Genomic DNA, 19,465 nt, shown 5'->3' with positions numbered 1-19,465 from the left:
AATGACACTGGTCACAATAAGGTCTGGGGATTATCTTGAGTAATCGGGTGATGATTTCTGAAAGAAGACACTGGTGCTGAATTCTTAAAATGTGTTTTTTTGGAGGTTTGAAGCCGAGTGCCATGCAGAGAGAGGAGACATCTCTACAGCTGATATCTCCAAAACACTGCAACTCAGATAAAAAATATCTAGATAAACAGCACTACTGGTAAGAGGAAAATGTGCTTTTATTTTATGGTGAGCTATTCCATAAAATTATTGCATTTTAACATAAAATGTTATTGTTAATGACTGATTTTTTTTAAAAAAAAGTGGTGTAGAGCGTGAATTTTTTCAGTTTTTGGAGTAAGGCATGCCAGGAAATCTGTGAGAACCTTACTCTTTCCAATCTTACCCTTCAAAACAAAAGCCCCAGATTTACACACCATGTAACTGCTTTCTAAGCTGCATAATCAGTGTGGTGCTGATATGATGGCGTGATCAGAGGTGCTGGTGTGTTTTGGTTGCCGTCAGTCACAAACTATAACAGCTTCCTCACTTAATGTTAAAACTATAAACCAGCACTGAAATAAACCACCATGTTCTGAAAAGACATAAAACAGCAAACTAAATCCAGCAATCTCAATCCCGAATTGCATGATGGGAAATGTGGGCCATCGCTGTATTTTAACCTACATTACAAACTGGAGCAGAGAGCCAGAAAGCAGCACACTCTACTCCACTTCGGTTGCAAAATGTGGATATATTATTCATTGCCTTTTTATTGAGCATCAACTTTGTGTTTATGCGCGTATTGCTGGAAAAATTGACTTGAAGCTAAAATAACCCCTTCAGGTCGCAGTTAGAGCCATGAGAGCTGGTGCAGATGAATGCATAGATTAACATGAGAGCGTAAGTGTGAGAGTAAAAAATGCTTTTGACACACTTGTGGCCTTGACAAGCAAGGGGTGGACGGGAATGACGGGAATGCAATATGGGACTCCTATAGTGTACTGCACATAGAACACAATTGAAACTCTGGGTTAATGTGTACAGATTATTGACAAAAAGTAGATTTAATCAATTTTCAACTGTAGCTGTCAGACAGCATTTTGAAATAAAGTGGGTTCAACAATTATGAGGACACAATCTATTACTACAGTCTGTTTTGATGCTGAATAAATGACTTGATTTAATTGTGTTGAAATGCTTGATTTATTAGCAAAAATACAGAAAAATAATTAAAAACTATTTCAATTATAAAACAATTGCTTAAATGGATCTAGGTGTAAAACTCATCTTTTTTCTCAGTGCTGTGCTCCCTTATACTTTCCCTGGTTGAGTAAAAATTCAACTTATTTCTGCAACATCAGTTCTCTGAGTTGTTGTTTTAACTTTATTTCTTAACATCAGTATATTAACATTAACATTCTTGCCTGCATGTTTGGGATTCTGCATTTGTCTACTCATGCATGCCAGGTCTCTTATGTTTTTAGTGTATTTTAACCTGTAAAGTGTTAGTTGTCTGGGTGATGTAAAGTATAAATACACTGAAGGTGAAGCTGAGTGAATTTCGCAATAGCTGTGACCAACTATTGTAACTAATGTACATCTATGCATGTGCATACAAATGGAAACACTGCTGATTGTTAATGTTTATAATTATAATTATAATGTATTTGTTCTGAACATGGCGGTTCATGGTGGTTTATGTTAGTAATTGTCATTTTTGTGCTGGTTTATTGTTACTCTATGAGTGACGTGGCTAAAACATTTATCATTCTAACTGTATCGTAGATTAGAAAACTGGAATTAAATTCCAATATGTCATATGCCAATGCTGAAAAGAAATGAAACATGCTATTGAGTAGGGGTGGGTATTGATTCAGATCTTCCAAACTGATTCAATTCAATTCACAAAGTCCTGATTCAATTTAATATCAACATTTATTTTATAAGAGATGTCAGGTATGAGCCCATCCCTCTTGAACGCAGCAAAACATTTTATTGCTGTGAAGTCTTCATTTTTTTTATTCAGTGGCTTTTGTTTTTGAAATTTAATTTTGCACTTGTTTCTTTCCTTTCTGTTGTTTCACTGTCTGTTATGTTTCTAGCTTTGTCACGGACTAACAGGCAGAGACGATGTGCTGTCAGGCTCATGTTGTCCAATAACTGGATTCTCTCTGTTGTTGTCATGACGCTGCTCTATCTAGTCCATGTTAAGTGTATTTGTTGGACTGCTGAAATGTCTGAAATATAAATTCTGGGATTTTATGCATTGATATCAGACCATGCAAAGGAAAATCGATTCGAATCAATTAATCATTTTTTTTAACCCATCTTTAATATTCAGCATGTTTACAAATAGAACACCATGTCAGTCCTGTAGCACTGTGGAATTAAGGCAGGAGTGTGGATCAGTGTTGCGAGCACGATACCCAATGAATGCCTTGCTTTTATATTGGGCCCCGATATCTATCTTGAACCATATCAGCCAATCTCTAAAATGGAGGGCTGACTTTGGAGGGAATATTGCTGGTTTCTCTGACGTTACCAAGCTTTGCTTTAATCATAAAAATAACTGACAAAATAATCAATAAAGTCCAAATATTTTCCATCCAAACTTACCCCATACACAAGCTCTCCAACCATGCCGTTCCATATTTTCGTCTCTGGATCTCTGGCTCCATACTTCCCATCCGGTACAATGGAGATCTTGTATTTGATTCCAATGTGTTTGGCGATCTCAGAGGCCAAGTCCACGCAGTATCCCTCAAACTGGTCGTTGCCTTCATAAAGTTCCCAGTTCTTCTTCAGCATCACATAGGGACCCTCCTACAAAACCAGCATAAGGGAGAAAGACACAACTGTTTGGAGGAACATGACAGCAGGGATTATTAAAAGAAGGAAAATGAAAACTTATCAAGAGGAGCCAGCAGTTTGTTTAGAAACAGTGTACCAGGAGAAAACACATCCTGTACTGTACAAAGAGAAATGATAGCAATGGAAATTATTCCAGGGGAAAATATAGGTATGTACATCTCCAAAAGAAACTTATATTACTTTTTTATCATACACAAAGGGGCACAGCTGAATAAAACACACCAATACATTATTGTAGACAGAACTGAATTCTGCTTTGTCAAAATAAACTGGACACCAGCACAGAGGAAAGTAAATATTTGATCATAACATTAAGATTCTTGATACAGACTGGTTTAACCATACATGCAAGATAAAGACAGTAAACTGAAAGTAGATACACATTTGTTTTAGTCGAGCTAAAATAAAAAAAAAAAGCCTTTTTAACCATTTTGATCACATTACAAGTCATATTGTGCATCTATTTAACAATATATATATATATATATATATATAAACAAAATATGATGAGTGCCTACACTAATTTCAACAATATTGAACTGTCAGTTGTGCAGAGCATCAGACCTGACTGATTAGTTAGCTCACTAGCAGAAGAATAGCAAGTTTGTGTATCTTCTAAGATGTTGGCAACCTCAAACCTTTTTCTGTTTTACCAAAATACTGTGGTTATGGCCTGCTGGCTATAACTGATTAACTTTAGGGAACGTGGTATCTGTGACAGCAGATTTTGCGTGAGGCATTTTACAGTGGACTGCTTCAGCAACTGGCTAACGCTACATGGATTAACTTAATGAATTCATTCACTGATTCTGGTAGGGGGGCATTGTGTTACTGTACATGCAGCGCTATTGGCTACTGCAACAAGTCCCTCCCTAAGTGACATTTTTACAGGAAACACGTCAATCTACAGAAATAAATAGCACTCTGATTTCCATTTCATGACAACTTTAAATTTTAAAAGAGATAAACACCTCACAGACAAACCATCTTGTCAGCAGCCCCCCAAAATCTGATAGAAGGCTGCACAGTTTATAAAATGGGAAAAAAAAATATTAGAGCTGTTTTTTTGAAAGGCCAAGTCTGAGGTAGATGTTTTATATCTTGTGGTTCTGACTTCTAGTGCCTTGTTTTATGCCTTGGTCTGACTCTACACGCCTCCACTGGGACCCGTACCTGACTCAGTACAACGCTGATGCTGAGAGGAGAGAAATGAGAGGAAAAACACAGAGGGGGAGCAGAAAAAGAGAGGAAGACTGCTGCTTTGGTAATGTGTCGTATGAGTTAGAACGATTTCTGCGCATGCAGTTAACAAAGATGAACACAAACAGAGAGTTTAATGTCGGTGGGTGAATTAGGAATGGCACGCAAAGACAAGCACGGTAACAGAGGAGCATGCACACACCTTTGTAGGATATCCACAGAGAAAAGAAACGCGTGCACACACACACACACACACACACACACACACACACACACACACACAGACGTTTGAGTGACAGCACATCCATCAGGAGCATGTGAGTTGTGGTATTACGCCTGAGGCTGCTCTCACCCTGTAATCCAACTGAAACCAAGCCTATTAAAATGCTATCAAACCCTTTTTAATCAAAGACTAATCTCATCTAATTAATCAAACAGGCTTTTATAATATCCCACACTCCCAAGCTATGAAACGGTTTATGAAGATCATAAAACACAATACAAAATGATAACGTATTTCGGATTGAATTCTGCATTCAGGAAATTGACTCACATCGAAAACAAGTACAGTTTAATCAAAGAGGACTGCAGACAGGCATGTTTTAAAAGGGGTCAAATGAGCAGTAAAATCACACACACAGATTTGCAGGGAATCAATAGAACAATCTTCAATCCAGGAAATTGAATTACATTGAAAGCAAGTCGAGATCAGACGCAAAGCAGGAAGAGGGATTTAAAAAAGATCTCACAATGGAAAGTGAAGTATACAAACATATCCTGCAAAAGGAAGCTGGATTTACAAATTGATCCTCTTTCTCTTCAGCAAACAAAGAGCTGGAAATAAAACCTTTCCCCTGTGTACCTGCATATGAGTGAAAGGTGAGCTGTTTTGTGTCGTTATTCAATCAGCTTACATGTATTCAGATGTCAAAATGATTCATTCTTGTAAACATACTCTTACTTTTATTACTGAGTATTTGTCCAGTACAGTTTATGACTAAATACCTTCAAAGTGAGTGACATGTCAATCAGGCTCAGCTGTACTTTATGCAAACACATTTAACTATTAAGGTGAATATAGTAAACAACATGTGTTATTTTGCCCCAGGACTGTTCCACCTCATCCTGCACTACTGTGCTGTGATTGGCTAGTAGCTGTCGCCTCCATGACGTGTACTTCTTGTGAAAGGGTCTATGATCTTTTCCTGAATCTATCCAAGTAGTTTTTGTTCCTAAACCAACCCAAACTGACTGAAAACTAAAAACAAGTCACAAAGGACACCAAGCCTAGTCTCCTAGGTGAGGGTCCTGTGTTTGATCCATTCATCCACCACAACTTTTTCCAACAGCCAACAGACTTGAACACACAACCAATCAGAGGACAGTAAGGCGGCACTTGGCGAAACAGTCTTGGGTAAAAAATATAACCCCCCAAAAGATCAGCTATTATTGTGAGCATGTTAGCAAGCTTATATGAGCTCAAATCGCTGCTTTGCCAAAAGTACAGCCTCAGTGAGCTGCTAGCAGGGCTGTAGCCTCTTCCTGTTTCTAGTGTGTACGATTTAGTGGCATCTAGCAGTGAGACTGCAGATTGCAAACACTGACCCTCATCCCTCCCTTTCCAAGCAAACTTTGGTTTGTCTATTTTGATCTACTGTACAAACATGGCGGCACGACGTGGCGGCCTCTGTGGAGGTAGACCTGGTCCCTCTGCAGATATAAATGGCTCATTCTAAAATAATAATTACAATCTAATTTTCTGGGAAATGAAAACATAGATCCCCATAAATCTTACACACTGGACCTTTAAATTGATTTCAACATTAATTTATACCTGGCAACTCAGATTTCTTCCTGTTATATGATTTGTAAGTTTTAAAATGTAATGTTGAGTCTTAAGTTACAATTCCAGCAGCTGTTGAAAAAAAAAAATCTTTGGGATGTTCTTGTTGATTCCTTTGTGTATAAACAGATAATAACTATGAAATAATAAGAATAATGTTAAATTTACAATTCATTGAAAGATTGAGAAACACATGTCAAAACAAACCAAAAAAAATACCCCAAAGCACTGCATTATCACGTCTTCCAAAACCATCATTCAGTCGTCAGATAAAGATTTATTCAAACAAAACACATTTCTTCCAAAACCAACCACTTAAGTAAGAATCCAGCTCTTAATTTATGCTGAACATTTTTCTCAAAATGCTTTTATCACCAACATCATCATCATCATCAAATACAAAAATCGTCCCTGTTACGTTCAATGTCAGAACATACAAAAACATTTCTCCTAAAATGTCATTATGTGGGACATTAGCAGGTCCCGGGGCTCTCATTCCATTGACTCAACATGAATCATAATGTTAATGAACAGCAAAACAGTTTCAAGTAAATTCCCTCTAATAGATCAACACAGCCACGAGGACTGCTCTGCAGCAGGGATAAAAGCTAGGAGAAATTAAGATGTGAGATGAAAATCATGTTTAGAATGACAATACCAGCACTGTTTACGTCTACTAATTTACATTTTCACAATCATCCTGCTGTGCATACCATAAACTGTATGATTATATCTTTTTTCAATTCAATTTTGATTGTTTCGCGATCATAAATGTAATGGTTTCCAGCCTGGTGTGATATTAACTGCCCAGAGACCCACCAAACAGCACTGATAAAAATGTGACTTTGCATTTTGTTAGGAAACATGTTTGAAGGATTATTCTGTGGCAGAGATTATCCTGTGCATTTCTTCAGGTGAGTGACACTAAGCTGTGCGTTTGGTGCACACTAAAAATAACTCAATTTCAACACAAAGACAAAGATAAAACAGAAACTTTCTACAAAATTTAAGCGAAGTGCACTTGGCAGTGACAATGAGGGAATATTTGGTTATTTTTAAGCAAGCTGAAAAGAACAAATGAGGAATGCTGTAACCAGATGGACATGATTGTACTCATTAAAAAACATTAAAACGCTGGGCAGACTTGTGGGGATGCGATGAAACACAAATTCAACAATCTGGAACCATTGAAATGGAAACTTTTGGGCCAACTTTGTACAAAGATTATTATCTACCAGTCTAAGGGATAGAGAGGATTAGCAGTGTGTACAGTAATCTTATTCACTGTTAATTAATTTAGCAATCTCATTCAAGGACATCAAGTTAAGTTTTAAAGGGACAGTTTGACTTTCATGGTGAGAGTTAGATGAGAATCTTGATACAACGCTAATATTTGTCTGTTAAATATGAAGCTTCAGCGAGGAGATGGTTAGCTTAGCTTAGCACAGTGACTGGAGCCTTGTTGCTGTGAGGCTGGAGGCAACCAGCAGAGACTTCAGGATGACAGTGCTCCCACCCAAGACACACTGTCACCCCTGTTGTAGTTTTTTTTTTTTTTAAACCTTAAAGAGATAGCTCAGATTATTTGACGTGGTGCTGTATAAGGTACTTATCGATAGTCAGTGTATTAGCTACAGTAGATGCAGTTTGGTATGTCCTCAGTTTGGAGAAGCAGAGAGGACTACCAGCACAGAAGCTAAATGATGATTTGCTGTGGACAGTCTCAGCAACAAAATATATTTTAGCCATTAAAAAAAACAAAACAAAAAAAAAAAAACACCTAAAAATATCAGTATTTTTGCTTTACCTTTCTTACAGGAAACCATAGTTATGAATGCAAAATATCACTCTCTCTCTCGCTCAACCAAACTCTTTTCACAAATTCACAAAATCATTTTACTTTGCAATAAACGAGAGCCACTGGTCTACAGCTGCCTAAATCTGACTTTGGTGCATCTAAAATAACCTTTTAAACTACAGAAGCCAAACATTAACACAAACAAACTAACCGACTGAGGTGGCAGTAGACCGGAAACTTCTGTGTTGTGCAAGGTAAAGTTACTGAGTTTGGTTGGTTTGGTGAGAGTGATACTGGCTTATATAGACACAGTTTCCTGTCTGAAAAGGCAAAGTAAAGCAGTGAAAATATTCAGATATAGCATTCAGTGACGGCATAGACAGATATTGATTTGTTTAGGTGGCAACAATACATTATGTGGCTGACCCTGTCCACAGCAGTACATTACTTAGCTTCCTACTTTGGTACTACTGGTAATACTGCTTCCCCAGACTGCCTTGATCTACTGTAGGTAATACACTGACCAAGGCTTACCCTATCTTAAATACTTCAAACTATCCCTTTAAGACATAGCAATAATACTATTTCCCCCTGCTTTCTGCTGTCTTTATTGTCAGCTAAGCTAACTGGCTGCTGGCTCCAGCCACTTTATAATGGACAAACTACTCATTGAACATTTGACTATTCTTGTAACTATTCCTTTGACCAAATTTATTTAAAGCTATATTTTGTACATGTGCTAAAATGTAAAAGATGCTTTCATGGTGACTTCATCTGATAAGATCTTGTCAAAGTCCAGCGGGTCACAAGCACAAAGAGGTGACTGAGTTTCTCATCTGGAGATTATCTTATTAGTGACCCTCCCTTCAGAAATGTAAGAAGGCTGTTTTGCTTCACTTTTCCTCTTAAATCATTAAATCTCAAGTGGAATCATTCACTCAATTTGTGTTAACAAGAAGAACACAACCATCTGAGTTGCCTCCATCAAATTATCCTCATGTTCGAAGGTCAAGTGTTTGAAATCAGAACAGGCTACTTAATTTTAGTTAAGAGTTAATTTAGCATTATGTAAGCAACTACACACAAACAGACACACACACACATGCCAGTAGGAGCTCTGCCAACAGTGGCACTGTTTCACTTTAAAGCCTCCTTAAGGTCTGTTATCAGTTTGCCCCAGACGCCTTTGTCTCGGTGTGAAGGTGGTAACGCCAATACTATGTTTGTGTGCGTACTGTATGCTGGTGTGTGTATTTACTACTGGGATGAAGGCATCATGGTTGCAGTGTTGCATGTGCCATCGTGCAACACAAGGACTGTCAAGAAATGGAGGTTAAAGGGAGAAGAAAGGAAGGGCATGGTATAGAAATCGGGGGAAATGCAGATGGAGAGAGGGATGTGGGGCGTGTTGACTGCATGAAACTACAGAAGAAAGATGAAGGAGCAGATCAGAATACAAACAGAGATAGCTACAGGGAGAATAGAGGATAGATAGGAATGGAAAAAGGGAGAGCATGAAGGAGAGATAAAGAGGGAATATGACAAAGTGAAAAATGAAGAGGAAAAGAGGCAGAAAGCGAGAGAGAGGAGGAGGGGATGAAAAGACAGACATGAAGAGCTAAAATGGATGGGGCGAAAGAGGGGGAACTGCTTTGTAGAAGCAAATGGTTGGGGCTGATAAGACATGAAACACTTCACGCTGGAGCCAAAAGAGGCAGACAGGACTTGCTATGTAAGCCAGTTAGCCAGCCAGTGAAAACAGGCACCCGACTGGACAGTCACCTAACTGTCCAGTCATTCATCCAGGCTGCCAACCAGACACTCAATCAGTTCAGCATTTAAAAAGCCAGACTGTCACATAACGAGTTAGCCAGCCACCAAGACATTTAATCAGCCTGCGAGCCGTCCGTTCAGATGGCCGGAGAGGCGAGCCAGGCGGACGGTTAGTCACAGCCTGCTTCAGTCAGTCAGTTGGTCAATCAGTTCATTCATTCACTAATTAGTGCAATTATACTACATAATCAGTCTCACCCAGTCTCATGTTAGGCCAGTGAGTCAGCATAGCTATTCAGCCACAAACAAAGCAAGGTAGTTCAGCAGTCAGTCAACCAGTAAACGAGTGACCAAGTGGCATCCAGTCAGCCAGTACCCGGTCTATTACACCCCGTGTACACTTGGTATGAAATGGGATCTCTGTCTGGATGATCTCGCTTTACACCTGGTATTTTTTATTGTGTTCTTTTAATTCACATTGTGATCGTATTTCTGTCTTCCTTAGCAAAACCTGCGCAAAAGGGTGGAAATTACAGGCCCTCAACATATCACTGTAAACATAACTATATAATTTTATACGTAATATGGAGGGCTGGAAGCACATATAGATGAAAACAATGCACTTGTGATGGCTTGATTCCACCAGGTGTGGCTGTGTTATGTAACAGCTGCGCCACATCAGCTGGAAACTTTCAAACACACGCAAGTCTATTTTTGATGAATGCTGCATTAGTTAATACAGAGCAGATCGAACGGGCAGGAAGGCAGGCAAAAATCAGAGAGGATCCAGTCAGATTTTTCGAAATTAAAGACCTCGTGCAGACTCAGAATGAGGAAAGGGACTATTGAACTGTGCAAACTACTTAGTCATGGTAGAAGCACAAAAAGCAAGGTAAGAGGACCAAATCAACAAAATCTGAGTGAGCCAACATAATCAGGCAGGCAAAATGCTCTATTGGACATGCCTAGTGGAGTCAACCAGTCAGTTTAGAAAGACTTCTTATGCTACACAGTGGTTTGGTCCCCTGCCTTCTTTCTCCACACACATTAGGCCTTAGTGTCTTCACTTCTACCACTCGATAGAATAAAACAAGTTAAGAGACCGCATTTGGTTCACTCCTTTAGCTCATGGTTGATTCCTGTGCGCCGACACGAGCCACCGTGTTGGTACGGGGTAGCCTTGGCAAATCAGCCCAAGATTCCCTTAAAAAGTCATGGAGTTTTGTGAGTTTTTAAGTTGGGGGAAAGACTTTTATAAAAATTTGTGAGAATCTGTCCATGACATATTCTTAATTTCAAAATGGTGTATACTGTCCAAGATCCTTGAAGGCTTGATAAGTTTTTATTTTCAAATTATATTTTATCCCCATTTCAGTCTGGGTTTAGGAAAAATCAGAGCACCGTCTCAGCAGTTTTGAAAGCGCTAAATGACATTTCGATGACACTTGATAAAAAGCGGTCACTTTTTATTGATTTAGCCCAGGCCTTTGACATAATTCACTATATTATTTTTAGGCAGAGGCCTTTTAATTTAGGGCTGTCAGAGCAAGCAGTTGGTTGGTTTTTCAACTACCTCACTGACAGGTCTCACCATGTCAGCTATGATTATAATCGCTCTCAAGTTCTGTCTAATTGTAAGGGTGTTCCACAGGGCTCTGTGCCTGGCCAACTTCTTTTTACCATTTACATAAATGACTTCTGTCGAGATGTGACAGGTGCTCATTTTCATTTTTTATGCTGACAACAGAGTTATTTATTGCTGTGCAGTACAGTACTTTTAATGTCATACAGAGGGAGTTGGTCCACCCTGTTTCTACAGTATCCCAGAACAGACAAACAATGAATATAGATACAGCCTCTCATGTTTTGTGTGAGTTTTGTGGCCACCGTAGGGTCTCCTTCACACGCTGGTCCAGACACAAAGGACATTTTATTACCAGGTGTAAAAGGGGATTAAGTCAGCTGTGAGAAGACAGCTTTTCACAGTAGGTCCACCAGCAATAAAGACAGTTACAAACCAGTCATCTGCTCCGTCAGTCAGTCCACCAGATAACTAACCAGTCAGCTGAACACATGCTATGTTGTCAGTCTAGCCAATAATTCAGCCTCTTAACCTTAAGTCACCAGCCACCCACAGTACTTTTCATTAGTCACTATTTTGGCTGAACTAGTTACATATCTCTCCAAAGCCAACATTTTCAGATGCTTGCATATTTTGTCTTCTGTTTATGAAATTTGACCCACTTTATACGATCACATAAATAATGTACCTCCTTAATATCAATACCCCATCCTCAGCTCTGTGTGTGAGAACCCTGCATTCTGTGTGAAGAGCCTTGTGATAGAAACATTGACCATTCATTCATGAACACTGTGGGAAAGAAGTTTAACAGTGAGTGCATGGTACAGTGTTCGCTGCACCTGAGTATGTTCATAATCTCTCCATCATAAAAATGCATTTAAAGGCAAATTTTTATTTTTAAAATATATTGTAATATTATATTAAAGCCAATTAAACACGTCTCGCTTAAGGAGCTTTTTTATATGCTGCCGTTAACTAAGGCCAAAGACATAAACAAGAGATTGTCATATTCTCAGGGGCTTTGTTAACAAGTAAAGCAAGTACTTACAGGCAAATGACAACAGGCTTAACAATCAATGAATGCCTTTTACTTACACAGGTTGTGTTTCTGTACATACACATGTATATGTGTGTATATGTTTTTTTTAAAGTGTTAGGGGATACATGAGGTGGAAATAAGTCACACATGTGCAAGTCTCAACCTTCAAGTCTCAAGCAAGCCCAAAGTTACTGGGGAGAAAACCAGGTCAGCTTGAATCCCTGCTATAAGCCAAGACAGTCACAAGTTAAGTTAGCTAGTTATGTGCCTGCAAAGTTTAACTGGTTATATGAGCCCAAATCAGTCCCTGATTGTCCTTTACGTCAACAAGATGCAGGTTAGCATTAAAATGCATAATTCATTTTAAACCAAGTCTCACATAGCTTAAAGTTATAACATGCAGCTTTTTCCTGAAGAACAGCTTGTAAACTTAGTTTTTTCCCTCATTATTTTGCCATGTTTAGTACCAATGCAAAACACTGGCATTTGGGATCCTGGGAATGAGACTCAACAACAAACTGTCTTCCTGATGCCTCTAAGAATAGCGCAGACAAATTCTACTGATTATACCTTTAAACTTAACGTTAACTTTCTAGCTAACATTTAAACAACCAGTGAATTAGCTAAAAAGATACATTAATGTATTTTTCTTTGTAGGTTTTGTTGCGATAAAGTTGGACGCCGTGGTGGTTGTGTCACTGATCTTTGAGCTGCAGACGTTTCATATCACTGTTTTCTTCTTACTGCAATCATATTCTCACATGATCCTTCAAGTCCAAGTTTTATTATTTTTGGACAAGCCCCCATCGTGAGAGCTGGCCTCTGTTCTGCCACGTCAGAGTGGGTTGTTTGCACGCATTGGACTAGAATCTTGAACCAAAAACAAAATGTAACTTATTAGTATCTAGAAAAATGCTAATATTTCATTTATAAAAAATTAAGTCAAGTTAATTTGATTAATCTGTATCAAGTCTCAAGTCATGAGTACCAAGTCAAAGTCAAGTTGAATCCACAAATTTGTGACTTGAGTCTAACTTGCGTCAAGTCATGTGACTCAAGTCCCCACCTCTGATGTATGTGAGTGTATGAAGTGACACATCCCTCCTCATATGTCAGATGAGGATGGTGATAATGCCAGTATTAGCATCTGTAATTTTTAGGCTAGAGTTTTGGACATCCTTTACTCTCACACCTTTACTCTTGAAAAAATGTTTATAATGCAATTGTGAAAATGACATTACAAACAAGATAAAACATTTTTAATTGTGCCATTTCGGTGTGAAATGTGTGGATCACTTGCCCCGTGTGTTGATACCTTTACATTCAGGTGCAGAGCTCTCAGAGGAGCTGAAATACAGTAGAGGAAAGTTGACCGAGTAAGCATGACTGAGTAGATTTAAAGAGTGACGGAGCAGAAAGATGAGGATGGAAGGAGAGCGGTATCAAGAGGACTGACATGAAGGCCTGTCCGTGTAACACTTCCCTCCCACACTTTCCCTTAACAGAAAACAATACACATTGTAAAAATGTGAAAATTCTGAAAAATTATCCATATTTATGAGGTAATTTGTCCAGCAGAAAAACAGAGAAGAAGGAGGTGGTGGTGACTGCGGCGTCCTCAAAAAAGAGTGGAAAGAATCTGAATTAACAGGGCTGTCTGATGGTCTGGTGATTTTGTGTGGCCAAATGTCAAATCTTGACAGAATCCCTCGCAGAGCTCTTGTCCAACTGTGGCTTTTTGTCATGAGAGGACGAGAGAAGCACAGTGAGAAAATCCTCCCAAAACATGGCGGCCGTGAATCTCCTTTTCATCTGTTCAGTCCCTCTTAGTTACTGTGGCTGTGTTAATGCAGTGCGAACCACTCCAGAACCAAAAAAAAAAACTTGTTAAACAAAATATGCATAAAGAAAAAAATACATTACAAGAAATAAAATAAGGGAGTCTTTGCACAGAGCTTTAGAGACACTCAGTCTATCAGTGTGTCTGTCCTCTGGCGAGTTTCAGTCTGTTGCTCTGTCTGCAGACGCGGCGTCAGTGTCGCAGCAGAGGCTTCCTCATCATCAGAGGCTGCAAAGAGGAGGAGGTGGCTGAGCTAACGTTAGCCAAGGCCTGCTGAGGTCACCATCCACAGAGAAATATGCAGGTGGGGGGAAGCATGAGGGGTAAAAACGAGGAAGGGCGCGGGAGGGGGGGTGAAGAGACAAGTGGAGTTTAACCAAGACACAGAGAGAGACAGACATGGGAGGGAAGAAATGAGGGAAGGAACAGACATCGAGAAGACGTATGCAGTGATGCCAAATTGTTTTGCGCACTCATCTCTTTTTTTTTGCAAGCAAGCAAAATGAACATAATTAAAAACACAGGCCAAAAAGCCAAACAAACAGCAACAGATTGTGATATATTCTCAAAGTAATGACACATTAACATTATATGCACATATTCAAAACAGGATTTTTGTCTCAGAGTAACAACCTTTAATCAGTCTGACTGTGTCGGTGTGTTTGTCTTGGCCCACACACTGCACTGAGATTGAACACATTGCCAGTTGAAGTGTGCATGTCTGCAGGCAAGGCTGTCACTGGGGACATTTAGTCCAGCTGAATTCATTTTTCTCAACTCTTTCCTGCAGCATGTGTGGTTCTTTTTTTTTTTTACTCCGTGTGCAGACTTTATTGCGTACTACCACCTCTGGCCAGCGGAGGCACTGTAGGCTTCCGCCGTATTATAAATTTTTTGAAAAGTTGTCCATTTATAGGTGTTTGCGTGAGCACTACAGTCCTGTAAGTGCAACTACAGATATTTCGGTCATGCTCAGGAGTTTGCTGAATTGCCAAAGCTCCAGCATCTGTGGTTTGTTTTATCTGTGGGCTGAAATTAGTCTTTCGAGTTGCTTTCACTTGCATCATTTTGCATGCCCAATTGAATTAGACTGATTGCATTTACAGGAAGGGGGTGGCCACCATAAAAAGGCTGCAGATGGGTGAAGTGAAAGCAAATGTAAGCAGAGGATGTGCACAAATCCAACGAATAGCCTTCCTTTATCCATGTTTGTAGAAGTAAGAGGAATAATTACGCGGGGCTGCAGACCGGTGTCTATGTGAAATCCATTAGAAGAGACTGGACTGAGGTCACTTCTAAATGGTGATCCGAGGTCACTTTTAGATTTGCCTACTAATGAGACATTAGTGTAATCTTCCAGCTGGACAAGTGCCACTCCCTCCTGGCTGCGCTCTGAGTGCCCACTACGGCTCGTTCAGCTCTTCCAGCTCCAACCACATTTCTCTTTGACACTAACAAAACTCTGACACATGACACTCCTGTTGTACTTCATCCCTCGGATTTCTGACACTGAATAAGGCCACTAAAGGAAGTAAAGTCCTGCCTCCCGCTCATGGTTCAACACTAAACCCTATCTATGACTTGTAAAGCGACTGTAAAGTATAATGACTTTCGTTTTTGGGTTGTGATCACTTAATATTCAGCAGTGCCTACTCTTTACATCCAAGAGCGAATGTTTTACCACGTTTTATTTGAATAATGCAAAAGATGACAGACCAAGTAATTGGTTGGCTGATTAAAGGCCAATTATCTGGCATTTTCAGATAATTGGCATCGGCCAATGAAAATGAAATTCCATCTAAAACAACATGTTACATGGCTGATATAGCCATGTATATTAGATTGTAATGTGCAGGGAATAATGGAATTATAAAATACTTTTCTCTTATTAAAATAGTGACATTATTTATCAGCCATCCTGCTCCCTAAATATCAGCATCAGTCACTAAAAAACCCATACTGATTGAACATGATACCAAAAAAGCAAATTAATGGTAAAGAAAAAAGAAAAAAGCTAAATAATTTTCTCCCTCTCTATACTGTGACCCCTTACATGTGTCTCCCAACCCCTGTCAGGGTCCAAAACTCCAAGCTCTACTACTGAAGAAAAGCCAAGCTTGTAATACTTTGGTCAGTACTGCATCTACTGCTGTCTAAGTATCTCAATGCTTCACCCAGTCAAGACTGCTACACTATTTTTCTTCGTTGAAAACTAAGCTTACTCTCTTCCCTCTCTTTCACTGTACATGTCCCTGATCTTGTTTGGAAAATAAAGAAAAAATGTTGTTGTATTTCACACATTACGTGCCGTGTTAATCATCTGTTCTACGTCTACTGACGTATTATTTGCGTTTAGATGTCCATAAATGTCAAGCCTTTACATGAGGTAGATGTGAGCTGTAAAGTCCGGTGGGATCAAGGCGTTGGTGAAATAAGGTTGTGGAAGTAGAAAGACTGATTGTCAGTGTCGAAGGACAGGAGGAAAGCAGACTGAGGGTACATTACCATGATGGTTGTCACGACGACTGTGCGGTTCTCCATCGCTGAGCTGTCATTGGACAGAGCATTTTCATTCTGGACCAACACAAGTTTGTCTATGTCGTTCCAGTAGCCAATCTGAGAGGAGCAGAGGGATAAAAGAAGGAGAGAAGGCTCAATAAATCAGACTTTATTGCGCGACTCATGCAAAAATGAAATTTTAAACACTTACAGTAAAATCAAGATAGACCAAAAGACAAATAAATTGATCTAAAGAAGAAATAGAACCTATGTGAAATGAAGAGAAAGGAATAGAAAGTGAGTCAACAGAATGAGCTCATTCCAGCAGATTTCCCATTGGAACCGTAGAAGATATTGAGAGATATTGAGTGTGAGCCAAGAACTTTCAATAAACACACATTGCTGTCGAAGGAACACTTGAAAAGCGGGAACATGGTGTTATTTCTTTATTATAGGTGCTACATGTATGCTTTTTTCCCAGTAAAGAGAAATTATGAGTTCTTCCAACCTGAGCCTCATCCTCCTACTTTTCCTATTATGGAGAAGGATTATGTTCAAACTTTACTTATTCACGTCACTGCAGAGTTTTATGTACCCCCAGGTTGTCTGAGTGCCGCTCTCCAATGAACACTACAAAAAGCTATTAAAACACAAGCTGTGATGGTTCAATTGCAGTTATCTGGAGATATTTATAACTGCTGGAACACAGTTATTAATTAAGAAATATGGAAATGATTATGCAGTAAATGAATAAATTTTTCAACAATTAGACATCATGAGGGATAAAACAAGAACAATGCAGCACTACAGGAGTTATCCTTGAAGAGCAGCAGCAAGCTCATGTCCTTTCAGTGGTGATTAAAAGTAAGTTTCCTGCTGATGAGCTACATTTGCTGGAAGGATAAAAAACATTTGAGGAAAGTTCAAAATAATTTGAAGCGAGGTTATATGAGGTGCTTTTCCATAGTCAGTGTGTTACTTTCAGTAGATGGCGGTCAGCGGGAGTTAAGCAACGTGCTGCTGTGAATAAGGTCAGCAGCAAAACATGTTTTTGCTGCATTTTCGTTACCTTAGAATTTCTATATTATATATTCATATATTCGTATCTGCAGATGGCGTGGGTCCTCCTACACAGAAGTCCCCATTTTTCACCGTCGTGTTTCTACAGTAGCCCAGAAGGGATAAACCAAACACTGGATCTAGATATGGCCTTTTGCACTTTGCCAAGTTTTATGGCCATCGTAGCTTCTCTGATATGCTTAGAAAAGGAGAGTGATTTTAGGTGTTTGCAATCTGTGAGCTCACAGTTAAATGCCACTCGATCCTACAAACTGGTCCTTTAAAAAAGGCCCAACAAAAAAAAATCAGTATCAGTTTAAGTGTATGCTATATTTAGAATATTTTCACTGCCTTACCTTGCTGTCTGACAGGTAACTGCCTTTATATAAGCCAAATATTTCACTCAAACAGACTCCATTTGCAAAAACTGTAGTTTGACCTTGCCATACACAGGAGTAGATGGTCTAATGGTGCCTCTATCTGTTAGTTTGTGTTATTGTGTGACTTTGCTGAATCTGAACTAACTTCTTAAAACACTTAAGTCACTCAATAACACAAACAAATCAAAAAATAAAATCAGTCGAGGCAGCAGTAGACCAGCAACTCCTGTGTTCTGGAGTTAAAATGACTGTTTTTGCCAAAGAAGTCTCGTGGCTCTAGAAGGAGAGATATTTGTCTCATGTAAGAACAGTTTCCTATCAGAGGGGGCCGTCCGATGCCAAGGTAAAGAGGTTGAAAGAAATTCTGAATACATTGTACGCTCAAACTGATGTTGGTTCTTTTTAGGTGAGCCTTTTTTTAAGTGGCTAAAATATGTTTTGAGGCTGACCTTGTCCACAGCTTTCTACACTGGTCCTTGGGCTTCTTATTCAAACTGGATGTGTGTTGACCACCATCTACTCTAGGTAACACACTGACCATAATATGGATCTTATACAATCCCACTTCAAAAAACCCAGCACCGCAGCCTGAGGACATACCAAAAAACCTAATGGAGTAACTTGGCTGTAATGTGTTCTTGATGTGCTCCAGAAATTCAAACCGTTGCTTGTCTTTGCTTCTAAGCCATGAAGAGAGCTTACCTTGCGTGGTCCATTGCTCTTCAGTTCAAACACGTCCATGGTGTAGTTCACCCTCCGACCGTAGTGATCGAACTGAATGTTCCCAGTCAGGCCCTGAATGCGCACCTGGTTTAAAGCAACCGTGATTGTTAGGACTGGAGAAAACTGAAAACAAAGCACGGCTATAAAACTTGATTTGGCAGCACCCATAGATATTGGTTGTAAAAGCAAGAGGGATTTAAAACTACTGCAAGTCCCAGTATCTGTTTATAGTGCAGCCAAACAAGCCAAGTTTTCACAAATAGCTCAATGGCTTTAGCAGCAGAGGAAATATCAGCTTTACATTCACATTGCATGAATTAGTGAACAATAAACACTGAGGTTCACGTCACTGAAATAATGTTGCAAACAGTAATGCTGGATTACATGTATGAATCATTCCCTGTGAATCCCTCGTGTTTAAGCAGGCAACCTCCAGTGAAGAAACAGCTGGTTCTCATTCCCAGGTCATTAAATACTAACATTTTGTCACAAGGTACCCTAAATATCTGTATGTGATGCACCATGCTTTCAAGTAACTTCAATGTAAACCCAGATTATGTAATATAAAGGGTGAGAAAGTCTTAAATTTTAAATTACTTAACTTACGTCATGTGACTTTTGGTTTGGAGTAAGAGATGTAGTTTGTACTGTTTAAGGGACAGCTCACTCCCCAGTCAAAAATAGATATTGTTCCTCTTATCTGTAGTGCTATTTATTAGAGATTTATTAGAGATTCCAATTTTCAGTCCTTCTACGAAATATGATTGATAGCATTCACAGACTTTTCTTGTAAAATTAAATTGGACGTTCATAACAAAACTGATTAATAAATCACTTAAATATTTTCTCCGAAAGTGCTCCAGCCAG

At 39.2% G+C, this 19,465-nt stretch overlaps 1 protein-coding gene across 4 annotated transcripts in view; it reads right to left on the bottom strand.

Moving 5' to 3' along the window:
- The window catches only part of gria4a (glutamate receptor, ionotropic, AMPA 4a), a 172,150-nt gene that overhangs the window by 53,079 nt on the left and 99,606 nt on the right, over positions 1-19,465 (bottom strand). For all 4 annotated transcript variants that reach the window (XM_084718109.1, XM_084718110.1, XM_084718111.1 and 1 more), the window contains exons 9-11: positions 18,578-18,682; positions 16,443-16,553; positions 2,608-2,814 (exon numbers count right to left, since the gene is read on the bottom strand). In XM_084718109.1, the coding sequence (XP_084574235.1) occupies positions 2,608-2,814; positions 16,443-16,553; positions 18,578-18,682 (423 nt within the window). The remainder of the gene's footprint in view (positions 1-2,607; positions 2,815-16,442; positions 16,554-18,577; positions 18,683-19,465) is intronic.

The sequence above is a fragment of the Lutjanus erythropterus genome, chromosome 4 (assembly GCF_056507025.1).
Source record: "Lutjanus erythropterus isolate fLutEry1 chromosome 4, fLutEry1.hap2, whole genome shotgun sequence".
Taxonomy (NCBI): domain Eukaryota; kingdom Metazoa; phylum Chordata; class Actinopteri; order Lutjaniformes; family Lutjanidae; genus Lutjanus; species Lutjanus erythropterus.
The sequence above is the reverse complement of the archived record's forward strand: the minus strand, read 5'-3'. Positions and strand labels throughout refer to the sequence as shown.